The 26737-nt window shown below is 39.3% G+C and overlaps 1 protein-coding gene across 1 annotated transcript in view; it reads left to right on the top strand.

Moving 5' to 3' along the window:
* Positions 1 to 25728, top strand: part of GPR158 (G protein-coupled receptor 158) — a 181098-nt gene extending 155370 nt beyond the window's left edge. The window contains exons 7-11 of the mRNA XM_041488315.1: positions 6033 to 6271; positions 17295 to 17433; positions 21376 to 21481; positions 23381 to 23527; positions 24280 to 25728. Of these exons, the coding sequence (XP_041344249.1) occupies positions 6033 to 6271; positions 17295 to 17433; positions 21376 to 21481; positions 23381 to 23527; positions 24280 to 25728 (2080 nt within the window). The remainder of the gene's footprint in view (positions 1 to 6032; positions 6272 to 17294; positions 17434 to 21375; positions 21482 to 23380; positions 23528 to 24279) is intronic.
* Positions 25729 to 26737: the final 1009 nt, after the last annotated feature.

Here is a 26737-nt window from a genome sequence, read left to right as displayed (position 1 = left end):
TTTGAAAGTAAATACAATTTGTTGTTGCAGCAGAAACATTGCAGAAAATGTTTCAGAAACAGCACTGCTTCTCCCATTACTCAATACACAAAATTATCTGATAGGGAATTTTTACTGTACCATTAAGATATCCTCAGATATTAATATTGCCGTTTATTAAACACAGACCTTCAGGTAAGGATTTGAAATCAGGTACACTTCCAGTACAGAGGAAACAATCCTGTAGCACAATCTCCCTCCCTGTACTTCCAGTACTATTGGCACCTGTAGTTTACCTTGTAACTATGGAGCAAGCCCATGATGCCGCTGGTGGCCTCAGTGTGCAGACCAGCCTTCACAGAATCCAGCGTGGCTCAGGTGGGAAGGGACCACAGTGGTCATCTGGTTCAGCCTCCCTGCTCAAGCAGGGTCATCCTAGAGCACATTGCACAGGATTGCATCCAGATGGTTCTTGGATAGCTCCAGTGAGGAAGACTCCACAGCCTCTCTGGGCATCTTGTTCTGGAGTGTGACCACCTGCACAGTGAAGAATTTCTTCCTTGTATTCAGATGGAACTTCCTGTGCATCAGTTTCTGCTCGTTGTCTCTTGTCCTGTTGCTTGCCACTACTGAGGAAAGCCTGGATCCGTCCTCTGACACCTTCCCTTCAGATACTGACAGACACTGATGAGGCCCCCTCTCAGTCATCTCCTCTCAAGGCTGAACAGGCCCGGCTCCCTCAGCCTTTCCTCATAAAAGAGATGCTCCAGTCCCTCAATCATCTTTGCCACCATCAGCTGGACCCACCCAGAGCTCTGTGTGTATCTTGTACTGAGAGCCCAGAACTGGACACAGCACTCCAGATGTGGCCTCACCAGGGCTGAGCAGAGAGGCAGGATCACCTCCATCAACCTGCTGCCAAGCTCTTCCCAGGACACCATTGGCCTTCTTGGCCACAAAAGCCAAGCACACTTGTGCTCTGTTACCCATTACAAAATCCAGTGCATTTGGATGGGTTAGTCAATTCCTCTGAGCATTTGTTATCTTTCATGACAGTGTTCTTGACATGTATTTGCTATTACAAAATTCTTTTCTGAAATAAAAAATGAGGGAGATTTCCTATTGTTTATACTGTAAGATGTTACATGTGTAGTGTGAAGGAATTGAGATAAATTGATGGCTCTCAGTGATATGTGACCCAGTTTGCTGGCTACACATAAGATGGGGGCTCTCAGAAGTATCCATACACCCACATAATTGCCAAAACTTCTTTTTCTAGTTGTTGTGTATTTTCAGTGGACAGGACATGATGCGTATGATGCGGGTCTTGCCCTGCTGTTGTCGTGCTGCTGACATGGCATGCCTCTCAGTCCAGGTTTGCTCAGGTTCAGTGTGGTCAGAATCAATAAAGCAAAAGATCATCCCATAAGAGTATTGTCTTCAGTGGTGCACTTCTTGTTTGTTCTGTGCTCAGGTCTTGAGAAATCACTTGGGAAGCAGACATTACTAATTTGGACACTTTCAGCTGGGAAATTGTTTAGAAAGCTGTTCATTTCTATATGGGTTTTATTCTTTCCAGTGAGAGCCAGTAACTCATGGTATGAGTCTATCTAAATATGATTTCTGAGGTCTTGGGCCTTAATGTTGATATTCTTTATTCAGTCATCTTTCCTGATGCGGAAATTATACCTGCACCCAGTATTTGTGTATATGTCTGTGTCTGTGTGTCAAGTGTGAAGTGATACACTCTTTTGTATCAACCTGGAGCCATACATGTCCCACTGGTACCTTTTCACTTTTAGGGCAATCACATCAGTTTACTAACTGAAAATGACTAGTGGCATACTCACTGTTAGTCCAGAAATGTAGGAAAGACATAATCCCTGCACTGCAAGAGGGCAATATATTTCTGAAGGTCTTGACCCATTATCTTTCTGATGTAGCTTTTGTGTCATAATAAAAATCACCAGTCTGGAACAGAGCAGTTTGATGGAATGACTCAGTTGAGTCACAAAATGACAGATGCTAGAAATAAAAAATAAACAAACTGCCAGGTCATTGCTATCAAAGCAGTATCCTTCACCTGTAGTACCTGCTACTTATGCAGTCAGTGGTAGTTTGGGGACCATCTTTTGTTGATATGACATGAAAATTTAATATGGTTTTATTTATTTTCTAAGATTACATATTGCATTTTGGGATATAACTACAGCAGCAGCCATGTGCTTCACTTGGTGTTTCCAAGCTGGTGATCCCAGCCAGTCCTGTGAACCAGCGTGCTCTGTCCCTCTGCTTCAGTTCCACTGGCAGCATCGCTTCCCTTCCCAGCTGCTGGGCTTCCCTTGGCTCTCAGTGTTTGCAACCAAGCCCTTCTCTATTTATATGGAGTCAGGCACCCCAAAGAAAATCCTCAGATGTAGCTTAATTCTCCCCAGTCTTGACGGTGCAGCCAGCAGAGCTGGGATTTATGTGCCGTGGTCTCCAGGCAGTTCATTCAGCCTGAACTGCACCTTCTGTTTACTCTGTAAAGGGAATGGCTATTGCATATCAACTTTAATCCTGGCTGTAGCTGTCTGTGAGTCAAAGCTTTGCTCGAAGGCAGCTGTCTTCCAGAAAAGCAGGTAAAACACACTGCACTGTTCTGTCTGATCTGCCTGTAAACAGAGCTGATCACATGTCACTGGAAATGATTGTTCAATTATCCAACAACAGTGCAGAAAAGTGGATTGTATATCCTGAGTGGTTTTAGGTGGGAGTATAGCTAGAAGATGCTGAGGAACATGGTTAAGTTTTCTCTTCTGTTTTAGATCAGAGACCATATGTCTCAAACAGACCCCTGAGCTTCTACCAGGGCACTGACTGGCGCTGCCAGTAATTTGGCTGTAGATAGGACAGGAGGAGTTTGCCTTACTTGATACTCATAATTAAACATTAATTTGCTCAGGAACTTGAATCTGGTACATCTATATTCATAAATTAAGTAGCATCTGAGAACATTCCTGGGCACTGGGACTCCATCCTCTGTCCTGCTGAATTGTAATGCTGAGAATAATAGTATGTTCTCTGCCAGTTGGCTTCAGTGGCCTGGATGAGCCAGGGCATATTTTATTTCCTAGCAGCCATGCAGCCCACCAGCCCCACTTCTTTCCTCCCTGTAAGAATTCTCTTTTATTTGTTCAATAGCTAGTTTGACCCAATGTAGAGATATTGAACTGAGTGGAAAAGGGGGCCTTGAACATTGTCTACCTGGAAATCAGGGCAGGGATTTGAATCAAGAATTGCCCTGTTTTCTGACAGAGGGTACCAGTAATCAAACACCAAGTGTTTGCTGAGGCAGTCTGGTCTCATACTACAGCGATTCGACTTTTTTACAGTGAACTTTGATTGTATGAGTCAGAGGTACAGGAAAGATAATGACCCTCCAGTCTGGTGAGATGATGTGCCCTTGGGAGAGGAACTCCTGGGCAGTTGCCTCTGCTTTGATACATGTTCAATAATACATAGAAGATGAGAGCAGACAGAGCATGTAAGGCAGTGTTGAGGTGGAGAGCAATGAGGCTTTGGATTCACATTGTGGCAGGAGAATGAGGGAATTGCAACTTGGGAGCTTGTGTTCTGCTTGACTGCTTTTATACCACAACCTCTGAAAAGGAGATTTGCAACATTAGTGACCTAATGCAACTTTCTTTACAGCTTTTCAGAAAAAGAATGTTTGAAAAAAGAAGTGTAAAGTTGGCTTACATGTAAGCCTATGAGTCCAAGGTAGAAATTATTGTGGTGGGGATGCTTATTTTTATGAAAAAGAGGAAAAAAAGAAAAGAAATGTGATTTGATCCAAATTGGAGGAGGTTTGACTGCTGTATAGAAAAATATGTGTTTCACTGTGCTTAGGTAAATAATATAGCAGCAGCCCACACCTCTCCCTTAGAAAGCTGTCTCGCAGGCAGCAGTTAATGAACTAGTAATGAAAAAAATCAAATGGGTTCTGCCTTATTATTCCCAAAATAGGCTCACATGTTGACTTTCAGCAGAATCATCAAGAATTTACTTTGGAGCCAAAATACAAAAAGTTTCTAATAGTTCTCAGCTGGTTTGTGTGATTTCTCTAATAATTCAACATTCATAAAAATGTATGATGCAATTTTTCTCAAATGACATATTATAGCTGTGAAATATTCCAGTTCATTACAAAAATAATAAATTTTTCTTCCCTTCAGAGAAGCTAACTCCTGACCAGCATTCACAACAGGTAGAAGGGAAGCCTTTGCTTCCTGATTTTAGAAAAAATCAGGAATTTAGTGTTTAGAAAATGAGGGTTCAGCAGTGCTGCCCTGGACAAGTAGTGCTGTGGCTGAGCAATGCAGAGAGAAGTAGGCTGCCTTGCCTCCATAGAGTTTTCTGTCTCTCCTGGATGAAGTCTTTGGTAGTCTGCTTCCAACATGAGGCACTTAGCATCTGCAAAGGGAGAGCAGAACATCTATCAAACATGGAAAGATCAAAAACTGTGACTCCCTGTGGAGTGACTGTTGCGAGGGAAACAGCTGAATAATGTTGAACATATTCAGATCTCTGACTTCACCTAATGCACACTGTGAAGGCTGTGTTTGTAGTCAAATGCTGATTCATTGTTATGGATGTGGAAAACCTTTTGTGCTTCTGCCTTTAAGACACTGCTCTCTTAGTTGTTTGGGAGGCAACACTGCTTCTGCCTTCTCTCAGACAAATACAAGCATAAATGTTAATCACAAGTGTGATTTTGTATGGCTGAAAAGGCAGGCCTGGTTGTCAAATGTCTTGGGAGGTGGTTTGATGCTTGGTACACTGAAATAACTTCAGAGCTGACAAGGGCATTTTAAAAATCAACTTTAGGAAAAAATAATCATGATGCTGAAACCTCAATGATAATTTGTGTCTTCATGGATATCAAGACTGGTCATGTTCATGCTCAGCAGTCAGGAGCCACTGTGGCTTTGAGGACAAAATCACTGGAACAGCTGAACTCTTCACCTTAAAAGACTCCTCACCCCAGTGTCTAAAACAGCCTTTAAACTTCAGCCCATCTGCTTCTAATGGTCTATAGGGTATATAAAAACATCCATGATAGCCTTTCCTCAGAGCTCATCCGTGTCAGCTTAGCAGGGCCAAGGCAGGAGCACTGCAGTGCTCCCAGAAGATGCTTCTGGCAGATCCCATTGTGCAAGCAGCACAGAGAGATATTTTGTGCTACATGAAGAATCAAACTGCTCCTTCTTCCCAAGGGGATTTCCTCAAATTTGGTTGTTCTCATGCTGCTAGGAGGAGCTTTTTCTGCATTAGCCAGTGGTGATGGGTAGAAAATGCAGGTGCTATTTCCTTGAACAGCTCTTGTGGGAGTAAATTTATCCTGATAATAAGTGCAATTATTTTTAAAGCGTTATGTGTTCAATAGCTGTTATGTAGTATAAGTGCTTGATGTGTGGTGTGGCTTTTCTTATGTTGGTTCTGTCCTAGCTCAAAAAACATGTTGTTGCCTCTAAACAAATCAAACCCCATTTAATTAGCAAAATGCCTTCCATAGTTATTTCTGTGATGAGTAGGTTATTGTCTCAGCGGCATCAAATTCAGTGAGAAAAAAAATCTAAGAAGTGTTAATTTGTTCTCCGGAAATAGCAGGATTGGGGATGAGCAGACAGCATCAAAACAGAATAAAGTCGCACATACATAGTTGCTGGTTTATGGAAATGACCTTTCATCTTTCAAAGACAGAAGTCTTCCACTGGGAGATGGAATGTACAAAACAGCTTGACAAGACAGCCTGTAAATGTGTGTCTCTAACATAAGCATAGCTAATATTTTCTATTATTGCTATGTAACACTCTCTGCGCAGCAATCAGTTCCATTTAAATACGATTAATATGAAAGTAATAATGTTTCAAACTTCATTCTTGTACATACTGTCAGAGGAAAGACTGTTGATTTGTTTTTTAAATAATCTGGTACGCAAATAAAATGGAAGTCTAATTCCTGTGACCCTATACTGCTCTTCTCAGTTCTGCACTGTCTGAATTTTTCAGGGTTTTGAAGGTATTCCTGTCCCGAACGGCTCAGCGTATTCCATATATGACAGGTGGGAGAGTGATGAGGATGCTGTCTGTTATTCTTCTGGTGGTCTTTTGGTTTCTCATTGGCTGGACTTCTGCAATAACCCAAAATTTGGAGAGAAACATTCCACTCATTGGTCAAGGGCAAACATCTGACCACCTGATCTTCAATATGTGCCTCATAGACCGCTGGGATTACATGATGGCTGTTGGTATGTTAATTTTCTGGCTTATCTTTAATTTCTATAATAAAGTTTGGTTACCTTTTATTTTTTCTTCTTTTAGAATATCTTAAAGTTTTGTCAGACTGGCTAATATGTGAGAACTACAGCAGTAAAATATCAGCATATAGGTTTTTTAAATGGGCTGAGAAGTAAAACAAAATATGCTGACACTTCTATGACTTTCAAAGGTTTGTAACTTGGATAGCAACAAAGTGATGTGTGTTTAAGACTTTTCATCTTTGAAGGCAGAAGGAAGAAGTAGCTCTTCTACTATTGGAGCTCTTCAATGGCTCTTCTACTATTGAAGTGAGAAATTGTGACTAGTTTAATGAAGGCTTTTTGATTTTACACCACAGAACTGGGCAGAGTTCTTGTGTGAGGAGGCAAAGAACTTCCACCACCATTCATTCATAACCTTACAGAAATTGGTATCAAAGTACAGGGAGCAGGAAATGAACATTAAATGCGCCAATTTGATGTATTTGTTAGATGTGCTTTCAGTGTATGGAATAGGCATAGGAGCTAAAAATGACGCCCTGCAGAAGTCATATAAAGCAGAGAAAGGATTAGTTTTTGTTTCCTTAACTCTGTAAGAAGCAGTGGGTTCCCTGTGCCAGGGTTCAGCTAAACAGTGTGATGTGCTTTCTCCCACACAGTGCTTCCACCTAGAGCCGGTGTTGCTTGTACAGCCCAGGCTAGCCACACACTGTCTCAAATACTTCAGTGTTTTGAAATCTGAAATAAATTCCCACTTTTCTGCCCTTTCTCTGTTTCTCCCGTGGACATCCTGCTGATGGAGCCCTGCTACTGAGGATTAGGGACAGGTGATGGTGGCTTCTCCACATCAGAGTGCAGATGAGATGGACAGAAGTGTTTTCTCTCAGACTGGCATACAGAAAGTCAGTGTATGACAGAACACTGCTGCCAGCTTCACAGAGGAGCTTCCATGGCTCCAAGGTACCCCTGTGCTCTGCTTTCCTCTCCTTTCTGTAAGATCTCAGAGGCAGTCGGGCACAGGGGTACCCCATCTGTCAATATGCTCACTGTAGACCATGCAGAGAAGAGTAGAAAGAAGCGTGTTTTGAAATGCATCTCAATTTGGGTCCTTTTGGAGGGTGTGCTTTGCACTAATGGAATAGTAGTATTGGCAGAGATGTTGTAAAATTAACAGAAAATAAGTAAATGTGAAACACTTGATGATGTCATCTGCACTAACCCATTTTGGATCAAAATTTTTATGTATTTGACGGTGTAGTTTTGTTAATATTTTGATAGTGGTGTTTTTTTAATAATGGCAACAAATGTTTTTAGTCTCTGGGTTTTATAATTCTGGTGGTGTAGTGATTAACAATTCAGATCTTAATACCTAATTCTGATTAATTGTATATTTTGGCAAAAAATTACCTAAGTTGCTGTCTGCCAAGTTTTGAAAAAAAGTAAGGATTGTTTTTTAAGGTATGTTTATATTTAGAAGAGTTTTTAATGTTTTTCAAAATACACTCAGGGATAGTAGAAGTGAGCTCTCGAGCCTGGAAAATAGAGCAGAATTTCTTTTGTTCAGTCATTTTGTCTTCTTACCCACACTACCTCATAAACAGAATTATGCAAATCTTCAGTAAACTATGCAGTCATATTAGTGGTACCAAGAGATGTGCACCTACAAGTCTGTAGTAACATGTGTGATCTATATTTATATAGATATTTATATGTGTGTATGTGTGTGTGCATGTAACTTCAAGATTTTTATGTTAGAAGCAGCCTCAAAAGCTTACAGTCAATAAGAACTATTCCCAAACCTAGATACTTCATCTCAGAAATGTGTCAGAAGTAATATCCTTAACAAAGAATTCCTTTTACTCCTATGTTAGCAGCCTTGCAAAATATAATATGCAATAAATTAATTGATAGATTCTGCTATTTGATTTCAAATGCTAAAAAAAAATGTTGGATGGTAATTGATTAAAGACTTGTTATTTTATTTATTTTTTTCAGGCACATTATTTTATATAAATCTAGTGAGTGTTTTGCAATATATTCTGTCACTTGTAGCCCTTGCTGGAATACTTCCCTATTTCACTTGGCTGTCAACACCTCACTGAAATGCAGACAGGAAATTTTCAAGGTCACAGATTAGTGAAGTGAGAATTAACAAGGCTCTGCTAGAAAGTCATAATGAGATGAATCCTTTATGCTACCAGAGATTATTGGAATTGGGATTTATGAAGCATTTTCCATACTAATCATGCTACTTAGACTCTATCTCCGGAGACTTTTATTACAGTGAATGTTTTATATTTACATTTCCATTAAGTCTAAGAGGATGGTCTCTCTGAGAGATGCAGAGACTTATACACAATGGTTATCACTGTTTCTAGCATTGCCGCTGTACTCTGTGATATGCTGATGAGAAAAATTAGCATTCAGTAAATCTTACTTTATCTACATAATGTAATGTAAGTTCCTGTGTATTTTCCTTTGGGTTTGTAAGTTAGTGTGTATTTTCCTTAGGGTTGGATACTTGTGGGTAGCTTATTTGTTACTTGCCTTATTCTTTTATTTCCTGTGTTAGTTTCTGCATCCCTTTCAAGGTCAGGGCAGGTGTCTCATTGAAAAGCCATGGCATGGTTGACAGTCTGAGATTGCACAGAAAGACCTGAGGCCTTGAAAATACTCACCCACAAAGCCTTTTCTCTATGGCCTGAATATATTCTATACCTCTACCTGTCACCATCACATTTTGACTTAGAAAACAACTCCAAGTGATAAACTTCTGCTACCTACGGGCTTGCAGTGTCACAAATCAAACTACTGTTCTTTATCCTGAGGGGAAAACATCTTATAAGTATAACAGATATTGTACCAGGATTTAAAAGAGCTTCCCAGAAACCGGAAAAAGAGACAATATAATAAGTTTAATGAACAAAGCCCCAGGGAGGATACAGAGGCAGGCAGAGAGATAAACATGCATGTACAAGTACAAACAAAAAGCAGAGGAGAAATCTTGACAGGTGGATGTTCCTGACTTCAACAGGGCCAGTTTCACCCAAATGGATAGGCAAGTTTTTAAAAATCCCCCATGCATTCTGTGTGTGTTTTTCAGATTTATTTAGACCAGAAGTGAATGACAGGTATTAACTAAGCACAGGGAGATGTTTTTCCCCTGCACCTGGTTGATTTCTGGCTGGCAGGAGCAGTGCTGCTCCACTGCACTGAGCTGCTGCTGTGGCACTCTCATCTGTAGGTCATGCTTTGGGTCTTGGGCATCAGGAGGGTTTCAAATATGAAACTTCCTCATAATTACTGCATGCTCTCAGCCAGGAAAAGGAACAAAATTAATTTTTGGACTGTTCCCAGAAGAACTCCCTATCACTGTTCATTTGTTGATACTTAACTTAGATAATCTTTGCATCTAATGAGGGCATGAGGTGCCAGGACAGGCTCTGGGCATCACGACTGCCCGTACAGTTTTGAGCTAGAGCATTGTAATACATCTTTATGAGGCCCCTTTATTAAATTTTCTACAGGCCCTCTGCTGCATGCAGTGAATGAGTGATCATTATTTCTTTTTGTTATCCCCATTTGATGTGGCCCTATGCCATATTTGGGGTGTGTTGTTCAGGGCATGCAATGAATGAAGAATGTTCATTTCCAAATGGGCATTTTTAAACATGTTCCCCTTAGCATCAATGTACAAAGATTAAAGCCAAAATTCTCCATTTTCAGTGTCTGTCTTGAGACATGGAGGGACTGGTTTTTCAGAGTACTGTTTATAGCCTCCTCTGTGGAAAGCACAACCAGGAGATGCTTAGAATTCAGCACTGGTGTGGATCTAGCTTCATTTCTCACATTAGGTACTCAAAAAATATATCATGTAAAAATAGTGATCACTTGTGAAAAGCTTAGTCTAAGTGATGAGACCAGGGTTGTATAAATGTTTGCAGCAGAAATAGAAGAAGAACAGTGTTTTACAAAGTACCTTCAGCTCTGTCTCTTTGCTGCTTGTGAACCACTCCTCCTGCCACCCTGTACACCTCTTCAGCAGTCCTTCCACAGTCCACATCCCCAGCACTGTGTGCAGTTTGATGGCACTCGTCTCTAGGATAAGGTAAATCTGGAAGAGGATGAGGGACAACACCAAAGATGGGGAGTGCTGCTGGAATCCCCAGGTTTAGCAGTTTGGGTTGCATTAACCCCTGCAGTAACATTACTTTCTCTTGTTACCTGTTACATGATAAGTGAAATCCCATACCCTTAGGCATGATTTCTACAAAGTATTTCTGCTCAGGAAACCATGTTTGTGTTGCCTGGGCCACGTGTTTATGTATTGGTGAATGCCATATTTAGTTGCTTATGCAAGTCCCTGTGGTTTGGGAGAGGCTGGAAGGTGTTCTGACTTCCTCTTGTCTTTGCACCACTCTTTTTGGGGTCCACTACTGGTACTGCTCCAAATCTTTCTGACACTTTAAGTACTTTGGATGCCATTGGCATTTGCTTGCATCTTCTTTAAGATGTGAGAGAAGAGGCCCCACAGTCAGCCAGTTTTCAGCTGATCCTGTTCTCCCTCTTTCATCCACACACAAGCAAAGAGGTCGATGGGGCACATGGAGGCAAGAAGAGTGTCCGGCTGACTTTAGTAACAACAGTGAGCTGTGGAAGTCATGAGTCAGGACAGCCTTAATTCTAGAGGAAGTAAGAAAATGCTTGAGTATAAAGGCTAAAAGAAGTGCAGAAATTAGAGGAGCTCCTAGAGACCCGAGATGGCATGTGTTTAGTGCAGTGAGACTCCTAGGTCTGTTGCTCACACTCAAGTCAGTGGATATGTCTCCACTGCCCACAAAAGCCATTTCTAGGGCACCCTGAAGCCATGGGACCCACAGACCATGGTCTGCATGGCCCTTGCATCACTTTGAGTAGACCTGCAAGGCAGTCTTGTTGTGATGGTGTGGGGGATGGAGTATGCTGTGCCTCCCACCAGCCAGCCCAAGGACCCCACTCTTCTCTCTCAGCCTTCACAGCCACAGGCCATGGAAGTTTTGGGAGGAAAAAAGTCTGAATCTGGCACCATCAATTCTTTTACCACAAATAGCTCTCATTATTGCTGTGCGTAGCTAATTAAAATGATGCTGAGATATGGTGGGAGAGACAGATAAACCTCTGGTAATTTATAATTTGCTAGGAATAACTCAACACTAAAGACTTGTAATCACAGTTCATTGAAATATATGAAAATCCTTTCAGTTGAAGAAAAATGCTTCTCCTATGACATGGTGCAACTCTCCAGGTGGGAGATTGGACACAGCGATGCAGAAAGAGATTGCGTTGGCTGGCAACACAAGAGCAATTGAGGACACAATTTTTTTCCAGTTTTAAAATGGTGCATGCTCAGCTCCAGCTGGCACCCTGAGTGAATGAACGGATGGAAGAGCTGCTCTTCCAGATCCACAGCTCACTTCATCTCAGTAAGCAGGATTTAAAATGTAGTGAAGTGTGGTAGAGAAATAAATGAGTTGTCATAGCTGTGCTATAGATGTAAGCAGAGTGGTAATCAGTAATCAGAGTTTAAAAAATGGTATAATTGTTGGAACAGTACTATTTTACCAAGAGTGTAGAGTTCAGAATTCCAGTTGAACTTAGGCAAGTCACAGCTTTAATGTCACTGTCCCTGGGGAGCAGTGGCCTGGTTTTGGCCTGTGGTGGTGCTTTTTAAACAAGTAAGTGCAGTCAGACATAAAGCTTCATACAGAGCCATGAAAACGGGCTTTAATCTTTCAGGACTGTCTTCTTTTTGCAAGTAGCTCCTGGACAGCAGAGTGCAAGTAAGCACAGGAATGGGTGTCCTTGCTCCAGAGAGCTCACAGCTCCTTTATCAAGAGGCTGGCATGAAGAAGAGAATGAAGAGAAAGGCATTTCTGCCCAGGTAGGAGGGCTGAGAAGCAACCAGGACAGTCTGAAATAATTCACATTTCTCTCCTGACCGTGGCAGGAAGGAAACCCACAGTTTAGGACTTAAGCTCTTCAAAAATATGGGTAAATTTATTTCCACTGTTGTCCTCAATGGCAGGGTGGCATTATCCCCATTTTACACAGGCAGAGCTGAGGCACAGTGAGATTAGGGTTATATGGTCCATTTAATATGGTTGTCCATGTTGCAATGCCTTTGGCTTAGTTACAGAGCTTAGTCAAATATATTTGCAACATTTTTATGGTCTCACTGGCTACAAATACAGCCCTGCATGTTTATTTTTACTGCAAATCACAGCAAAAATGCGTATTTGGCACCCAAATAGCAAGAAAAATGCTCCCACTTCTGCAAAAAAAAATGATGACCTCTGTGAAGTTTGGATTGAATGGGGATCTCAAATGCATTTTTTTTCATATTCATAAAATATGAGAATATGAGCCTGAAGCACAAGCAGAGTTAGAAGTCAGTTGTGCATGTGTTCTAGACCACTTTCCCCCCTTGCAGTTTTTCCTGTCGTTCACTAGACACCCAAATGTCATTTGCAACAAAATGCAGAGCCTTCTTCATTAGGCAGCCTTGATTAGGTCAGTACAGACATCTGCATAGCAGGAGTGAAAGCAGCAATGATTAACGTGGGGATTTGCTTCTGCTCAGAGCAACGCAGACCACTGCATGTTTAGCAAAACCTAGAAAATATGTTAACCCAGATCTTTTGAGGAAGCTTGATTAAGTCAGTAAAAACAACCCTAAGTCCATCCTTTTCTGTAAAGCAGATACATACCACAAACTATGGATATATGTCATTGTCCTTCATTATCAGAGGATGCAGAATATGAGCAGTGGCCTAAAGAGATCTCAAGTGAGTGGACATGGCACACTCTTCATTGTAACAGGCCGGTGGCACCGGGCGAGTCTGGCCCAGTGTGTTGGATGATCAAGCTAAGTGCTCCAAATTGCTTCATTTTCCAAAAACATAATCAGCATCATGAAGACAAGGAAGAATCCTGATTTTTAAGCACCAACGAATATACTAAGCAGGTTGATCAGATAATGCAAAGACCAGATAAAAGGTTCTGTGGATAAGAAGTAGGTAGTGACTAAGAGAGATATTTAAAGACTAATTCATTTGTGCACATGACATATTGAGGTCACTTTACATTTTCATCTCCTACCTTCCATTCATATCTGCATCCATTTATGCCTTTAAAGCAGCTCTGCCTTTTCTTAACCTCTTATCTATCAGAGATTTCCTCCCAAATCTGAATGCCTGTTTTGGACAATTATTGAGAAACTGCTGCAAGGTTTTTTTCAGAGCTCTTTTATGTTTTATTGTTTTGACTCTGCATTTTCTGTCCAGAGAACAGCTGACAGCTCTCTCTCCTAGGAATTTCCATAATTTTTTCAGAAGGGGAAAGGAGGGTGTTTTGGGTTTTGTGCTTAATATATGAAATGGGATCATTTATAAGCCTTGTGCTAAATCATAGGAACAAAACCATGTGTTTTGAGCTTTGAGTTTGTTCTTGACAGGTATGCAGTATGCTAAGATATTCCTTTAGTGGTCAGAAAGTTACTTTTCTACACCAGACTTTTAATGAAAAATTATTCAGCAAGCCAAATAGGAATTTCAAATCACATTTCACAGATTTTGACCATTAAAGATATTTGTTGCAAAGCAGTCACTAGTGTCCCATAAACAATCTAAGAGAGAAATGAATTGTACAGTAGAACCTTGCTGTGTGCTAGCCAGATATACTCATCTATCTATCCATCTATATCTATCTATCTATCTATCTATCTATCTATCTATCTATCTATCTATCTATCATTAGTTATATCTTTGTTATTCATTGCAGTAATAAATACATTGATATGTTATATTACTTTATATTGAGAATGTAAGAAGGCCATGTAGGAAAAAAATACAGCAAAAATTTTTAACACCTTCAGATTTTTGTTGCAAATTGCACTAACCATCTGTAGCTAATAGGAACTTGACTTCTCCCCCAAACACAGCTTTTACATTATATATTTAATCTGTTTAATTAGTGGTTTAGATAATAAATCGGTTTTCTATCAGTCTGTTTTGTCATTGCTGATGAAATTATTGTAATGTTGGACTTAGCAAGTAAAGGAACTCTGTTATTTTACCTTATGTTTTAAGAGCTCTTCCGTATTTGTGTTCCATACCAGATGTCACAGTAATTATTATCTGCAGACAGGAATGCCAACTCTGCTCTAAATGTAAAGCTTTTCTAAAAGCATTATGCACTGAACGGTACAAACTACTCTTATGCTCCAGTATATTAATACTTTGAAATTGCTTCTTGTCTTAAGAACTCCTTGCAACCATGATTGTGAAACTGAAAACTGAAATTTTCAGAATTAATCAGATCTGGAGATCAGATGTTACCTGCCTTCCTACTTAGCCTAGATAACTAAGGTTGTAAGAGTTTTGTTGGGCTTTTTAAATGGAAGTATGGTTTTTTTAATTTTCATTTGCTCTGTATGCAAAGAAAAAAACAACCCAAAAACCACTATTTCAAAATTACAGCAATTTTATTTTTTCCTCTAAAAGTAAACAAAATTTGGCCCTCACTCTTTAGTTCAAGTAAGAATACCTTCAGCAAATTACATTTTAGATGGATTTTTTATTTCTTCAAAAGCCAAACCTTTTCAAACTCCCAGTCTCTGTTAGCACTTGTAACTGATCTTTTTAGTCAGAAAGAAACTTGTGGCTCTTCTCACTTCAGCTGAGAAAGAGGAAGAAGAACAGACCATGGGTGGTTTTGTGGAGTGTGCCTGTTATTGCACAATTAGCTCATCATCATTCAGTTCTGCTGGTCATGTTGGGGAGCAGGGCAAGTTTGAATGAAAGGCAAAATGTGAGGAAATAGGTGTTGCTGGCATGTTAGAGGAGCCCTGCTGAACAGTGTTAGTATGAAAGGTTTCCACAGAATACAGGACAGTAAGATATAGAGATCTGGCTTTAGCAGCCTAATTCTAACAATTTTCTGCTTTTCAATTTCTTCAAAATCATTATGGAGCAATTAAAGCAATAAATTACACACATTGGAAGAGCAATACATTCCAGTGCCATGATTCTGCATATGTGAGGCGACTACCTAAACAAAAAAACCCCAGACTGCTAAGATTTGGAAAAAAACCCTTATTCTTATTTCATTGAAGCCAATTTTGTATTCCACTTTGTCAGGAAAGACTTCAGGATCAAGATGGCTTTGTAAGTAATTCTGTGCAGGAGTTTTGAAGAAAGCAGAATGACAGACTTCATTTATAGCACAGCTAGTTTTCTAGAAATTAAACAGAAGTAGCAGTCAGTTTGGCCAAGTGTATGAGTAACTTGGGAATAACATACCTGCATGTATACAGTCTCAGAAGATTCATACCAAGATTTTTTTCATTTTGACACTCAGTAAGGCCTCAAATCATACTATTACTTAGTCAAAAGATCAAAAAGTTTATTATTGTTAGGATTTGGTGAGGAAGATCACAAAACCAGCAGTATGGATGGATTATGCCCCTTCAGATGTTTGGGTTTATGTAACTGGTAAGACTGCTGGGTGTGTGGAGGATGTGTTCTAGTAAAATTAGGATCTTGGAGATAGGACATATATTTTTCATTAAGAAATGTGCAAATTTTTGTTCAGAGTTCAAACTGAGCTCTTCTCATAGCACGGAGGGATCTGCGTGACTGAATTAATTTTATCCAGACTTGTCTCTTATTGGTTTTACCTGAAATTAATACCAATATTTGAAGTTTCAAAATGGTATAACAATATATTATAGGTAAGTTACATCAGTCATGAACTACTAAAAGTGGAGGAACTGGAGGGCGTGTTCTAATGAAATATCCAGTGCTGACATTATATTTTAGTCTGCTGTTAATGGTGGGGTTCACAAGCATTTGTGTCATTACTGAAACCAGACCAGTAATTATTTGCTGACCACTTCCACAGGGTGATGTCAGTGATCACCAGGTTTAGTTACAGTATAGAAAAATTATTGGCAAAAAGAAGTCTGAAAAAGAATTGATTTTCTATTATACTGCATTTAAGTGTAGTTTCTATTGCAAAAATTCAACAAGACAAAAGCAGTGTCTGAGTAACAATGGGATCACAGTTTCTGAAGCTGGTCTGGAGCAGTGCTGGCATTGCAGGGGTCTAACATGGAACTGCACATTACTGGGTGACACTCAAACACTTGCAGCCATTGTCAACCCAGACTGCAAGGCAAGAGGGACTGGCACCTGCTCTATTCATAACTGCATGACAGAGCTGTAGGTTTTTTTTTTCTGTGAGTTTCTTTGAGGTGGTTAGGAAGTCATTTGTATCAAGGTCAAAATGATGTCAAAGGATGTCCACTGGAAGCTGAAGTCAGTGTACTGCTGGATGCAGATGAGCTATCTCCATCTGAATTGTTTAGGCTGATCCTGACACCCTACTTTTTCTCCTTTCTTCCTTTACTCATTTTTCTCCTAAAAGAAACATATCATTGCTTTAAGTGCATTAGACCCTCAGAAGTGACTTGTCATATTATGGGTATCAGCAGAATTAACTGTCTTGAACAGAGGCATTTTTTATATCTGGTTTTATCTAAGTTATAAACCTTTGAAATGGAAGTGTTGTCTTAAAAAGCATATAGTGTGGTAGTAGCACTATATCTGCCTCTATATCAAGAACCAGAGCTACAATTAAAAATCCTTGTTATTTGAAGTGATGTCAGACTTCTGTAGTACCAATTATAAAAGCAAGCAAGACATTTTTAGACATTGTCTCAAAGTTTGTCAATTGGTAAACTGAAATTCCATAAATGCAAGGGTTCCTGATGTGGAAAAAGATGTGTAAAATTAAAACCAAATATATCATGTACACTGACAATATCCAAAAGAGTTTGACTGCCTATGTGTGTACTTATATACATGTGTATTGTCTTTGCATAGATACTCACACATACAGAAGATACTGTAGTGCTTCAAATTTCCTTCCATCTATAAAACTAATTGCAAATTATTTCTTTTTGTTCTTCTCACAGCTGAATTTTTATTCCTCTTGTGGGGTGTTTATCTCTGCTATGCAGTGCGGACAGTCCCATCAGCATTTCATGAGCCACGTTATATGGCTGTTGCAGTTCACAATGAGCTCATTATCTCTGCTATATTCCATACAATTAGGCAAGTGATCTGTAGATCTAGTAATTAACCATTTATCTTTCAGGTTTCCTATGGTGCAACTTAGAGTGGGTAAATGGGATAGGATAATGGAAAGTCTTATAAATATTTGTTTCTGCAAATTAAGTGCTTACTAAACTTAAAACTGTTCCCATGGGATCCAAGAATATAAAATTTTATAATTAGGGTTTTTTTCAGTATAGTTAGGTGATATTAGATCAAAATTCAGTATATATGATAAATTAGGTATAGCAAACAACTGTCTTCAGTCATCTACATACCACTCACTGTTTTGTATCCCTAGAAAAACAGCAGGTAAGAATGTTGGTTTGTATGAACTTTTGCTGATGTGTAACAGATTGGTGAGCTGCAGCTATGTGTTAAGATTATTGTACTGGTTTGGGCATGAAGCACAGTGTTTTATATGCTGACATAAAAAATTGTTACACGTATGATGCTGTATCAGTGACATAAAGCCCATGTTTCTTCTGAAGTCCGTAATGAGCTTTGCATTTCATACTTGTAAATTATTTGGGTAGTAACAAATAAATAAGAGTCTTTGCTAGAGCTACATGAAAATTTACTAAATCTGGCTTTCCTACAGAGTACCCTGTAAAAATGAATTGGTCCTAGAAAATGCAAAAGAGGAAGATAACATGAGTTTCATCTCATCCTGTAAAAACTCTTAAGACTTTCTTCCGGCATTCTCACACCTTCTTTTGCCTAACAGACTTTATCTACTAAGATCTTTTTTTATTTTTACATTACTTCATTGACAGTCTTCAAATACTTTTCTCTGTTCCTTTGTCTGTCTTGGCACTAACATTTCTACTTGTCTTCTTGATTTTTGATTTCATGGTTTTTTCTGAGTAAACATCAGCAAAGCAAATCCTTCATCTCTGTTCCTCCGTGGTGCTCCTTTCTCTTATCTTTGTTATACAGTTCACTGCATTTTTCAGGCTTGCCATTTTTTTCCCCTCCCCTTCTCCTAACCCTGTATTTCAACACCCACATACACTCAAAATCTATACTCCCTAACACAAACATCTGCAAAGTTATTTTTTAAAATCTTTATTTGATGGCAGCATTTTCCTTTTCATTCCTGATAGATGTAACATTCACTTACAATACTTTTGAGTTTATTATTACCAATGCGACAGTTTCTCAGTCAATTTCCCCCCCGTTAATTTATATTCCTAAACTGTGTGTTGAGCCATGTTAGAAGACACAGTTCAGAGGTATTTTTGTAGGCTGCAAGTTTCTTTTAACAATAGAACAGGAGGCAAGTAACCTTGGATGAAAGAAAGGGGAAAAGGGGAAAATGTGGCATTTTAATACATTCTTTATGAAGGAGACACAAAGGATTAAGTCTTTCAGTTTGTCTTACTGACAATCCTGGGCCTGCAGCCTAAGGTCTGCTGATCCTATTCTTCCTTTTTTTTTTTTTAATGTACATTTTGTATTGATTCTTTCCCATCTGTCTGATATATGCTGGTTTGTTGAAGAAATATTGTGTAGTGTTTGTAGATAAGATTGAAAAAAATGTACATGACCCCTCCTGAGATTATGTCCATTTCTGCATGCCCAACTCTTAATCCATTTCTTTTTTTTCTTTTTTTTTTTTTTGCTTCTATCTTCCTGCCAAGTTCTGGATGCAACTGAAAGGGCGGAAATGTAAAACTTAGATTTATATGACATACCTGAATTGTCATGAAGTGAAAGTACTGGAGCCTTGAAGGACACCTACAAGGCAGCCATCCAGTCTGAAAACTCCCAAAGCTCATGGAAGATTGATGTGAGCACTAAATAAAACCTTGAACTGTTTGCATTTTGTTTTCCTTTGAAAGTATTCCCATTTCAGAAACAGAGGATTCTGGATTATCTTCAGATCATCATAGTATTAAATTTCTGCATTGCTCTTTCTCTAATATTAGTGAAAAACCCAGAATTTATCTGGAAAAAAATCTCATTCAAATTGAAATCCTATCTTTTCTAGGGCTGAATGGCTACTACAAATGTGATTTTGCATTCAGAGACATGGCATGGCATGGATACTTTAATCAGTCAAGGTCTTCAGCATAAAGCAAGCAAAAAAGCCTTTTTGAAGCATCTGAGGACTGGATCTGTTAAAGGTTAAGCAGATGCAGTGGCCATGAGGATATGGATGCTTTCTCCCATCTGTCTGATGGATCTGGCTGCTGCTGGCTCCATTGCAGGTTGAGCAAATCCACGGTGGGGCAGTCACACAGCAGCTGGCTGGCCACCAGGGCCAGTGCAGGTCCCACACACAGCCTGCTCCCGTTCCTCCTCTGCCTCGTTCCCTCTAGGGCCTGGGCTGGAGCTTTGGGTGTTCCCAGGGGCCAGCCACGTGCTGCCTGAAGTTTGCTCATCAATTGCAGATGCACACATGCACCATGCAGAGAGTGGTATCACACGTAAGGGTTTAACAGAAGATGGGAGATACGTCAGGTACAGAGCTCAGTGACAACTTGCTTACATGTCACTAGCCATTCTCTCCCCCTCTTTTTTCTATGTTTGTTTTTCCCTCACCTACCTTATCCTCTATCTGTCCCAGTCCTTGTCTTCCAAATAAACAATCCACCCTCTTTATTTTTTTCCTATTGGTCACAGTTTTCCTATATGTGTACTCAAATTTGGAATTTGTGATGCCATTATCTAGGTAATCACAGTCTTATCTGCTGTTGCTGATATGGTTACATCAGTGCCACTGACCTTGCAAGTTCTGCTCCCTCAGAAGTCCTTCAGTTACCTGTGAAGTTTGACCCTCTTTCAAATGACTCCCTATTAACCATCTGTGAAATCTTGCCATCCCTTACAGCACTGTCTGTAACTTCTGTTCACTTTTTACTCTGTTATTTATTACATCCATCAGTTTCTCATGTTATCTTCATCAGTGCACTTGTGTTCAGTTTGCTAAATCTCAGGCCCAAGCCTCCTCATGTTCCCTCGCACCCCAAAGGAACTCTCAAGGAATTAATTAATCAGGATATTTTGTTGTGTTCATAAAACCTTGCATTTACAAAGTATTAAACAAGTAATTATGACTGTATTATTACAGCATGTAAGCCAGTGTTTCATGCCAGACTATTTCTGTTAACAAAAGCTTCTTCAAAATGTGCATCTGTGAACTTGGATAAGTTGCAAATGTCATTTCTATTGAATGATTTTTTTTAACCTGGAAATTGCAAGCCAGCAGTACATCCGCTCATCCATTGCACTGCTTACTGCTCCTCTCTGGGAGCTCACTAAAGCAGACAAGCCAAGCATGCCTCAGCTTTAACTGCACTGCTTCTTCTACCACTCCTTTAGAAAGCTCAGCAAGGAACTGTTTTGTTTGACAAGTTCAGCCACTCATTTCCAAGCATTCACAGGCTCTTGGATCCCACAGCAGTGAGCTGGGCGGTCCTGCTATAAAGATCATTTCTCTGCTCCCTGCTAAAATGCATTTCAGTTCAGTTCTTCCTTGGATGGCTTATCAGCTGTACTCAATAGCTGTGATCTGTGGACATCCTGTGTTTATAAAGTGCACTGCAATTCATCATAGCACATGTGCTTAACCTAAAACCATCCCTTCAGCTCCTTGATGTATGTAAGCTGCCATAACTCAGGCCAAAGAAACTGTCACAATATACACAAACCAAAAAGACAGCTCAACAGAGTGAGAAATATGGAATAAGCAGTATCATTTAAGGTGTGTTTTTCTTTTTATATTTTGGTTTGTTGATTGGTTTTTTTCAGAGTTGTTTTGAAATTTTAGTATATAGGGAAACTGTGGATGTAATTTTTAGTCTGTATGAAAGCAGTAGAGAACAAAACCAATTGTGTTTGGCCATTCAGTGAAAAGAAACCTAAGGAATACTAATGATATTAAATCTAATGCACTGGAGAAATGCAGTGAATTGCAACCCTGTATTCTATTTTCAGATTTATTCTTTCTTCAAGACTTCAGTCTGACTGGATGCTGATGCTGTTTTTTGCACACACACATTTGACTGTGACAGTTACTGTCGGGCTACTTCTGATCCCTAAGGTATTTGAGTCTGCTCTCTCTTTTCTTTTGCCAAGTCTGAGGAAGAGAAATGTTGTCATGCAGAAGCATTTCTGTGTAAATCTAGCAGCAACTGATAGAAAAGGAGGATGTAAAATTTGGCTATTTTACCTTGAAAGCTGTATTGTTTTTATTTTTTAAAAATATACATTTTCAAAGTTTCTTTCTTTCAGATTTCAAAATTCAGTAGTTTAAAGTACTTAAAATGTTGATATTATTAATACAAGGACAGAATCCTGCCTAATTGTGCTTTTTTTTTTCTTAGGTATTTGTATGATCATGCTGCTGCTAGAGTTAGCTGAGAACAGACAAAATTTAGGCAAGGGCGTAGAACCACTGGACTCTTCTAAGCTGGACTAGCCATGAGATGGGGAGGTAGAGACTTAAACCAGGCAGTTACAGGCTGAAAAAGGAGAACCCTTTGCAAGTCAGAGCCTGGGACAGACAGATGCTGCACTGGGAGGAGACATGGCCATGGCAGGGAGCCAGGAGCAGTGCTGGCAGCAGGGAGATGGTGATGGCAGGAGCCAGGGAAGGGCACAGAAAGCCCCTGAGCTGCAGCCCAGACAGCTCCTGGAAGCCCCAGTGTGGTCTCACCAGGGCAGGAGATCTGCAAGTGGCTCCTCCTGGCCCTAGCAACAGTCCCCAGGAATGGAGTGGAACTTCCTTCTGAGGACAGTACCCCAGCAAAAGGAATGACTTTCTAATGGGTTTTGAAATGACTGATCATATTAATCAAAAGCTCAAGAGTCAGAATAGCAGTAAAGGTGAAAGCTACATATGAAGAAAGAGCATTAAGCAGCTCAGATTGATAGAATTTTCAGGTTAATGAAGCTGCTATTCCTGCCTTTTTCCTGTGTGTCAGAACAGAGTAGGCTGATGGCTGTGAAATATATGTACACTGAACAGTCATAACAAGGGACCCATTGATGCAGCCTTAATGCTGCATAACCTTGTTTTACTTTAAATTACTTTCTGGTCTTTAGCAATAATATTATATTTTCTATTTTATATTTATGTACTTTATTACATATCTTCAGAGATATTATACATCTTCAGAGGTGTCTTTTTAAACTAGCCTAGAAAGTTTGTTGACCTTTCTGAAGCTGACTCATAACTATGGATCAGCATTTTGATTTTTGGCTTTTATCTGTGTTTCACTGCACAGACTTTTCTTCCAACACACCAAAGAATTCAGAGAATTAAGATTCACAAGGTTTAGTTCTATTCATAAACTCCTGAAGACAGATGACTGTGTGGACAATAGTAAATTCAGATGAGTGAATCAATATGAACAAAACAATAATGACAACCTCATTCCAACTCCTGATTCAAGAATCTGGTGAAACATAGAAGAAAAAGTTGTCTACTTTTTCATTAGTTTCTTTCTTTTTTTTTTTTCCTTTTTTTTTGTTGCGGGCTTTTTTCCTCCCCCTTATGTCTTCCTTTTCAGGGTTAGGATCTAAAATAGGGGAATTGCTTTCTGCAGGATTATTAAGATGTGTGTTGTATAAAATGGTGTTTTACTGTTTTAGCAGCCTTATTGGAAATGTCTGAAAGTCTATTTTTATGCCAGCTTAATTGAAATGCCATTTAAAGAGGTTCAAACAGATGTCAAAATAAGTAGGGATTTTTTTTTCCTTATGCAAATTTCTAAGATTTATCATGTTAAGCCATCATTAATAAGAGTTCCTTCCATACAATACTGAGACTTTATAGGACACTACTTAAGCAAATGAAACTTAAGTAATGTTTTGAGTTTGAGAATCATACAAATCTATAGAAGGGTCATGGTACCATAAAATTGTCATAAGCTCTTACGTGTTGAAGTAAACTTTTGCACTCATGGCAACATTTTTTTTGTGTGCATACTTATTGCAGTTTTCACATTCAAGCAATAACCCAAGAGATGATATAGCTACAGAAGCTTATGAAGATGAGCTTGATATGGGTCGGTCTGGATCCTATCTGAACAGCAGTATCAACTCAGCGTGGAGTGAACATAGTTTGGATCCTGAAGATATTCGGGTACATAGAACTCATTTAAATAGCATTTGTTTTCAAGAACACTTTTTCCTAGAAGAAAACTCCAACTTGGATGCATTTGTTTCTCTTTGTAGATATCAGCTGAAAAATGCCAGCTTAGATCTTTTATGATTGTTGTATCAGGTCATGTAAACTCTCATGTAGTATTTACTAGTGTGAAGAGATGCTGCATCACTAGTTGTAGTAAAAGTCATAGTGGTGGCTAAGGAGGAGGAATCATCCTCAGCAAGAGCTATTACTCAGTTTACATAGATTCTTTGAATTATTTTGAAGTGCAAACAGATTTTGGTTTCAGTTTAATTAGTCATTTGTATGTAATATATACATAAGCATACATAACTATAAAGATAAACATTTAAAAACTTGATTAATGGAGAAAATTACTTTATTCTTATTTTACATGATTAAAGGCCTTATATTCTCAGACCAAAAAACAGCTATAGAGTTCAGCAGGAAAGCATGCACCACAGCATTGTGAAATCTGAAACAGCATAAATGAGTATGAAGTGTGCATGCTGTGGAAAGTAACACGTTTGTGCATAAGAGTTGAACTTCTTTTAAGTGGAAAAAATGGGATTCAAGTTGATGGAGAAATTGCATATTCAAGAATTAGAAAAGACAGTGAAACGAGTTTAATGCCCTTTTTAGAGCAATAGGTCTTGCATTCATCAGTCTGCTTGTTTGACTGTAGTCACTGTGTAAACACTAGTTTTGCCATTCACTTTGCTTTGCAGGATGAGTTGAAGAAACTATATGCTCAGCTTGAAATCTATAAAAGGAAAAAGATGATTGCTAATAATCCACATCTCCAGAAAAAAAGGTGCTCTAAAAAGGGCTTGGGGCGCTCGATAATGCGGCGTATTACAGAAATCCCTGAGACAGTCACCAGGCAGTGCTCCAGGGACGAGAAGGACCTGATAGAGCACAGTGCTGTGAAGAACTTGGCCACACTGAAGAAAAACCCACCGGATTCCACGAGTTCTGCAAAGCCAAAAGAAGATACTTTGAAAAACAGAGTCTTTTCCTTAAAAAAGTCCCACAGCACTTACGATCACGTTAGGGATCAAACAGAAGAACCAAATGGCTTAACTACAGAAAGTGCAGAAGTTATAGCTTCTGAGAAAACACTTCTGGACTCCTTGAATGGTAACAAATTAACCAAAAATGCTCCTGAAAAGGTTGAAGCTGTCTCTACTGAATCGGTCCCTTTGGTGTGCAAATCAGTAAGTGCGCATAATTTAAGTGCCGATAAGAAGCCTCTGCATCCAAGAACATCTGTGTTACAAAAATCCCTCAGTGTTATTGCTAGTGCCAAGGAAAAGACTCTGGGACTCACGGGTAAAACACAGAGTCTAGAAGAAAGCACTAAATCTCATAAATCTCAGCAGAAGGGTAAGGAGGCCAGCAAAAAGCACTCAGCCTCCGATAAAGGGGAACATAAGGATTCCCACCGGAAAAACTCTACCCAGTCTGAGGAAACAAAGAAAACCCATAAATCTGGAATTATTAAACAGCAAAGGGTTGGTCAAACACCTGCAAATCCAGACACAGGCCCAGGTAAGTCTCTGCACAAGGACAATTTCAACATAGGAGAAGTTTGTCCTTGGGAGATATATGACCAAGTTCCTGGTCCTGTGCCTTTTGACTCTAAAGCTCAAAAACATGTGTCTATTGCTTCCTCAGAGCCAGAGAAAAACCACCCTTCCCAGCCAAAGGGGAAGACCCATCATAAGCTGAAGACACCTGAGGGGTACCAACAGTCAAATCAAAAGAGCTCAGAGAAGGTGGAAGCAGCCACTCAGGAGACACAAGAGCAGCAGATCTTTGAAAATGAGAAAAATCAGTCAAATTCCCAGGTCTCTCCTGGGCTGAAGTGTGAGAATGTTAATAGGCATACACCTAACACCCGTGCTGGAGAGCGGGAGGAGCTGCCCCAGAAAACAGCAGAAATGGAAAACCTCAATAAATTGGCTGAACAGAAAAAAATTGCCTCTTCTGAGGGAAATGTGCTTTCATCTAACTCCCATAAGCCAAGTAGTTACGTACAGCAACCTTTAGCATCTCGAGCTGAAGTCTGCCCTTGGGAGTATGATACAGCAGATTTACCAAATGCAGAAAGAAGTGTAGCTTTATTGAACACCTCTGCTATAAGTGCAAATAAAACAGCAGCACCTCGAAAATAAGAGGCTTTTGGACTGAGGAGAGTAGCAACATTGAGAAGACAACAGGAAAGACAGAGGGGACTTAGGACAAAAGGATCTGAAAATTCCTAAGGAGCATCACTTAAATCAAGGGAATGAGCACTACAAATATGTAGGAGTTAAGCAAAGTAAATTATTGTTATTGTTGTTATTATTTATATGTTGAGTGCCAACAATGTGATTAGCAGTGCCCAGAATATGGTCCCTGCTCCAAGGATTTTACTGTGTCAATGAAAGAAATCTGCCTTTGTGAAATCAATTTTCTTTTAAAAGAAAAAATAATAAGATGATAACAAACGCACAGTGTAGATCTTAACCAAATTATTTCTGGATTATGTAACTGGCTGTAAATTGCCCTTGGGACTTTAAAGATCCAGCAGAAGTGGGACACAGGAAATGTCCTAATGGCAAAAAGGGGTACCAATGAGCAGCAGTACCAATGACGACTTTTCACTTTACATATTTAATCTAAATAGCACTGATAACTCAATGCATCCCAAGAATATTTTATAAAGTTATTACTTTCATTTTCTTATTACTGTGTGTTTAAATACATTGTTGTGTCTCATATTAAAGCATTCCAGATTGTATAATTTTTGCAAATAACTTTGATATTATGTGACACAACAACATATTTATGCAATCTGCAGATACTGTCTTCTAATTCCAAGTTAAAATACCTGCTGTAGACCTTTTTGTTTATATATAGAATTGTAGTAATCTTTCACTGGCTATGGAAGTCATAATTCGTATTGGGAAACTCTTTTGGGCTTTGGAGATTTTTTTTTTCTTTCCTGTAATTTATATAGTGGGGGTTTTTTTTGTTTGTTTGTTTACTCTCTGTTATTTATATTTATAGTTTGATACTGTATTATTTAGGGGTTTTATATGCAGTAAGTTAGGCACTTCCCTATTAATGCTCATAGACTTTGTTAATAGTGGAAATTCAGTTGTCTTAGCTGCATATACTGGTAGGACATCTTATCTGGGT

The sequence above is a fragment of the Pyrgilauda ruficollis genome, unplaced genomic scaffold, assembly GCF_017590135.1.
Source record: "Pyrgilauda ruficollis isolate IOZ18807 unplaced genomic scaffold, ASM1759013v1 scaffold12, whole genome shotgun sequence".
NCBI lineage: Eukaryota > Metazoa > Chordata > Aves > Passeriformes > Passeridae > Pyrgilauda > Pyrgilauda ruficollis.
The sequence above is the reverse complement of the archived record's forward strand: the minus strand, read 5'-3'. Positions and strand labels throughout refer to the sequence as shown.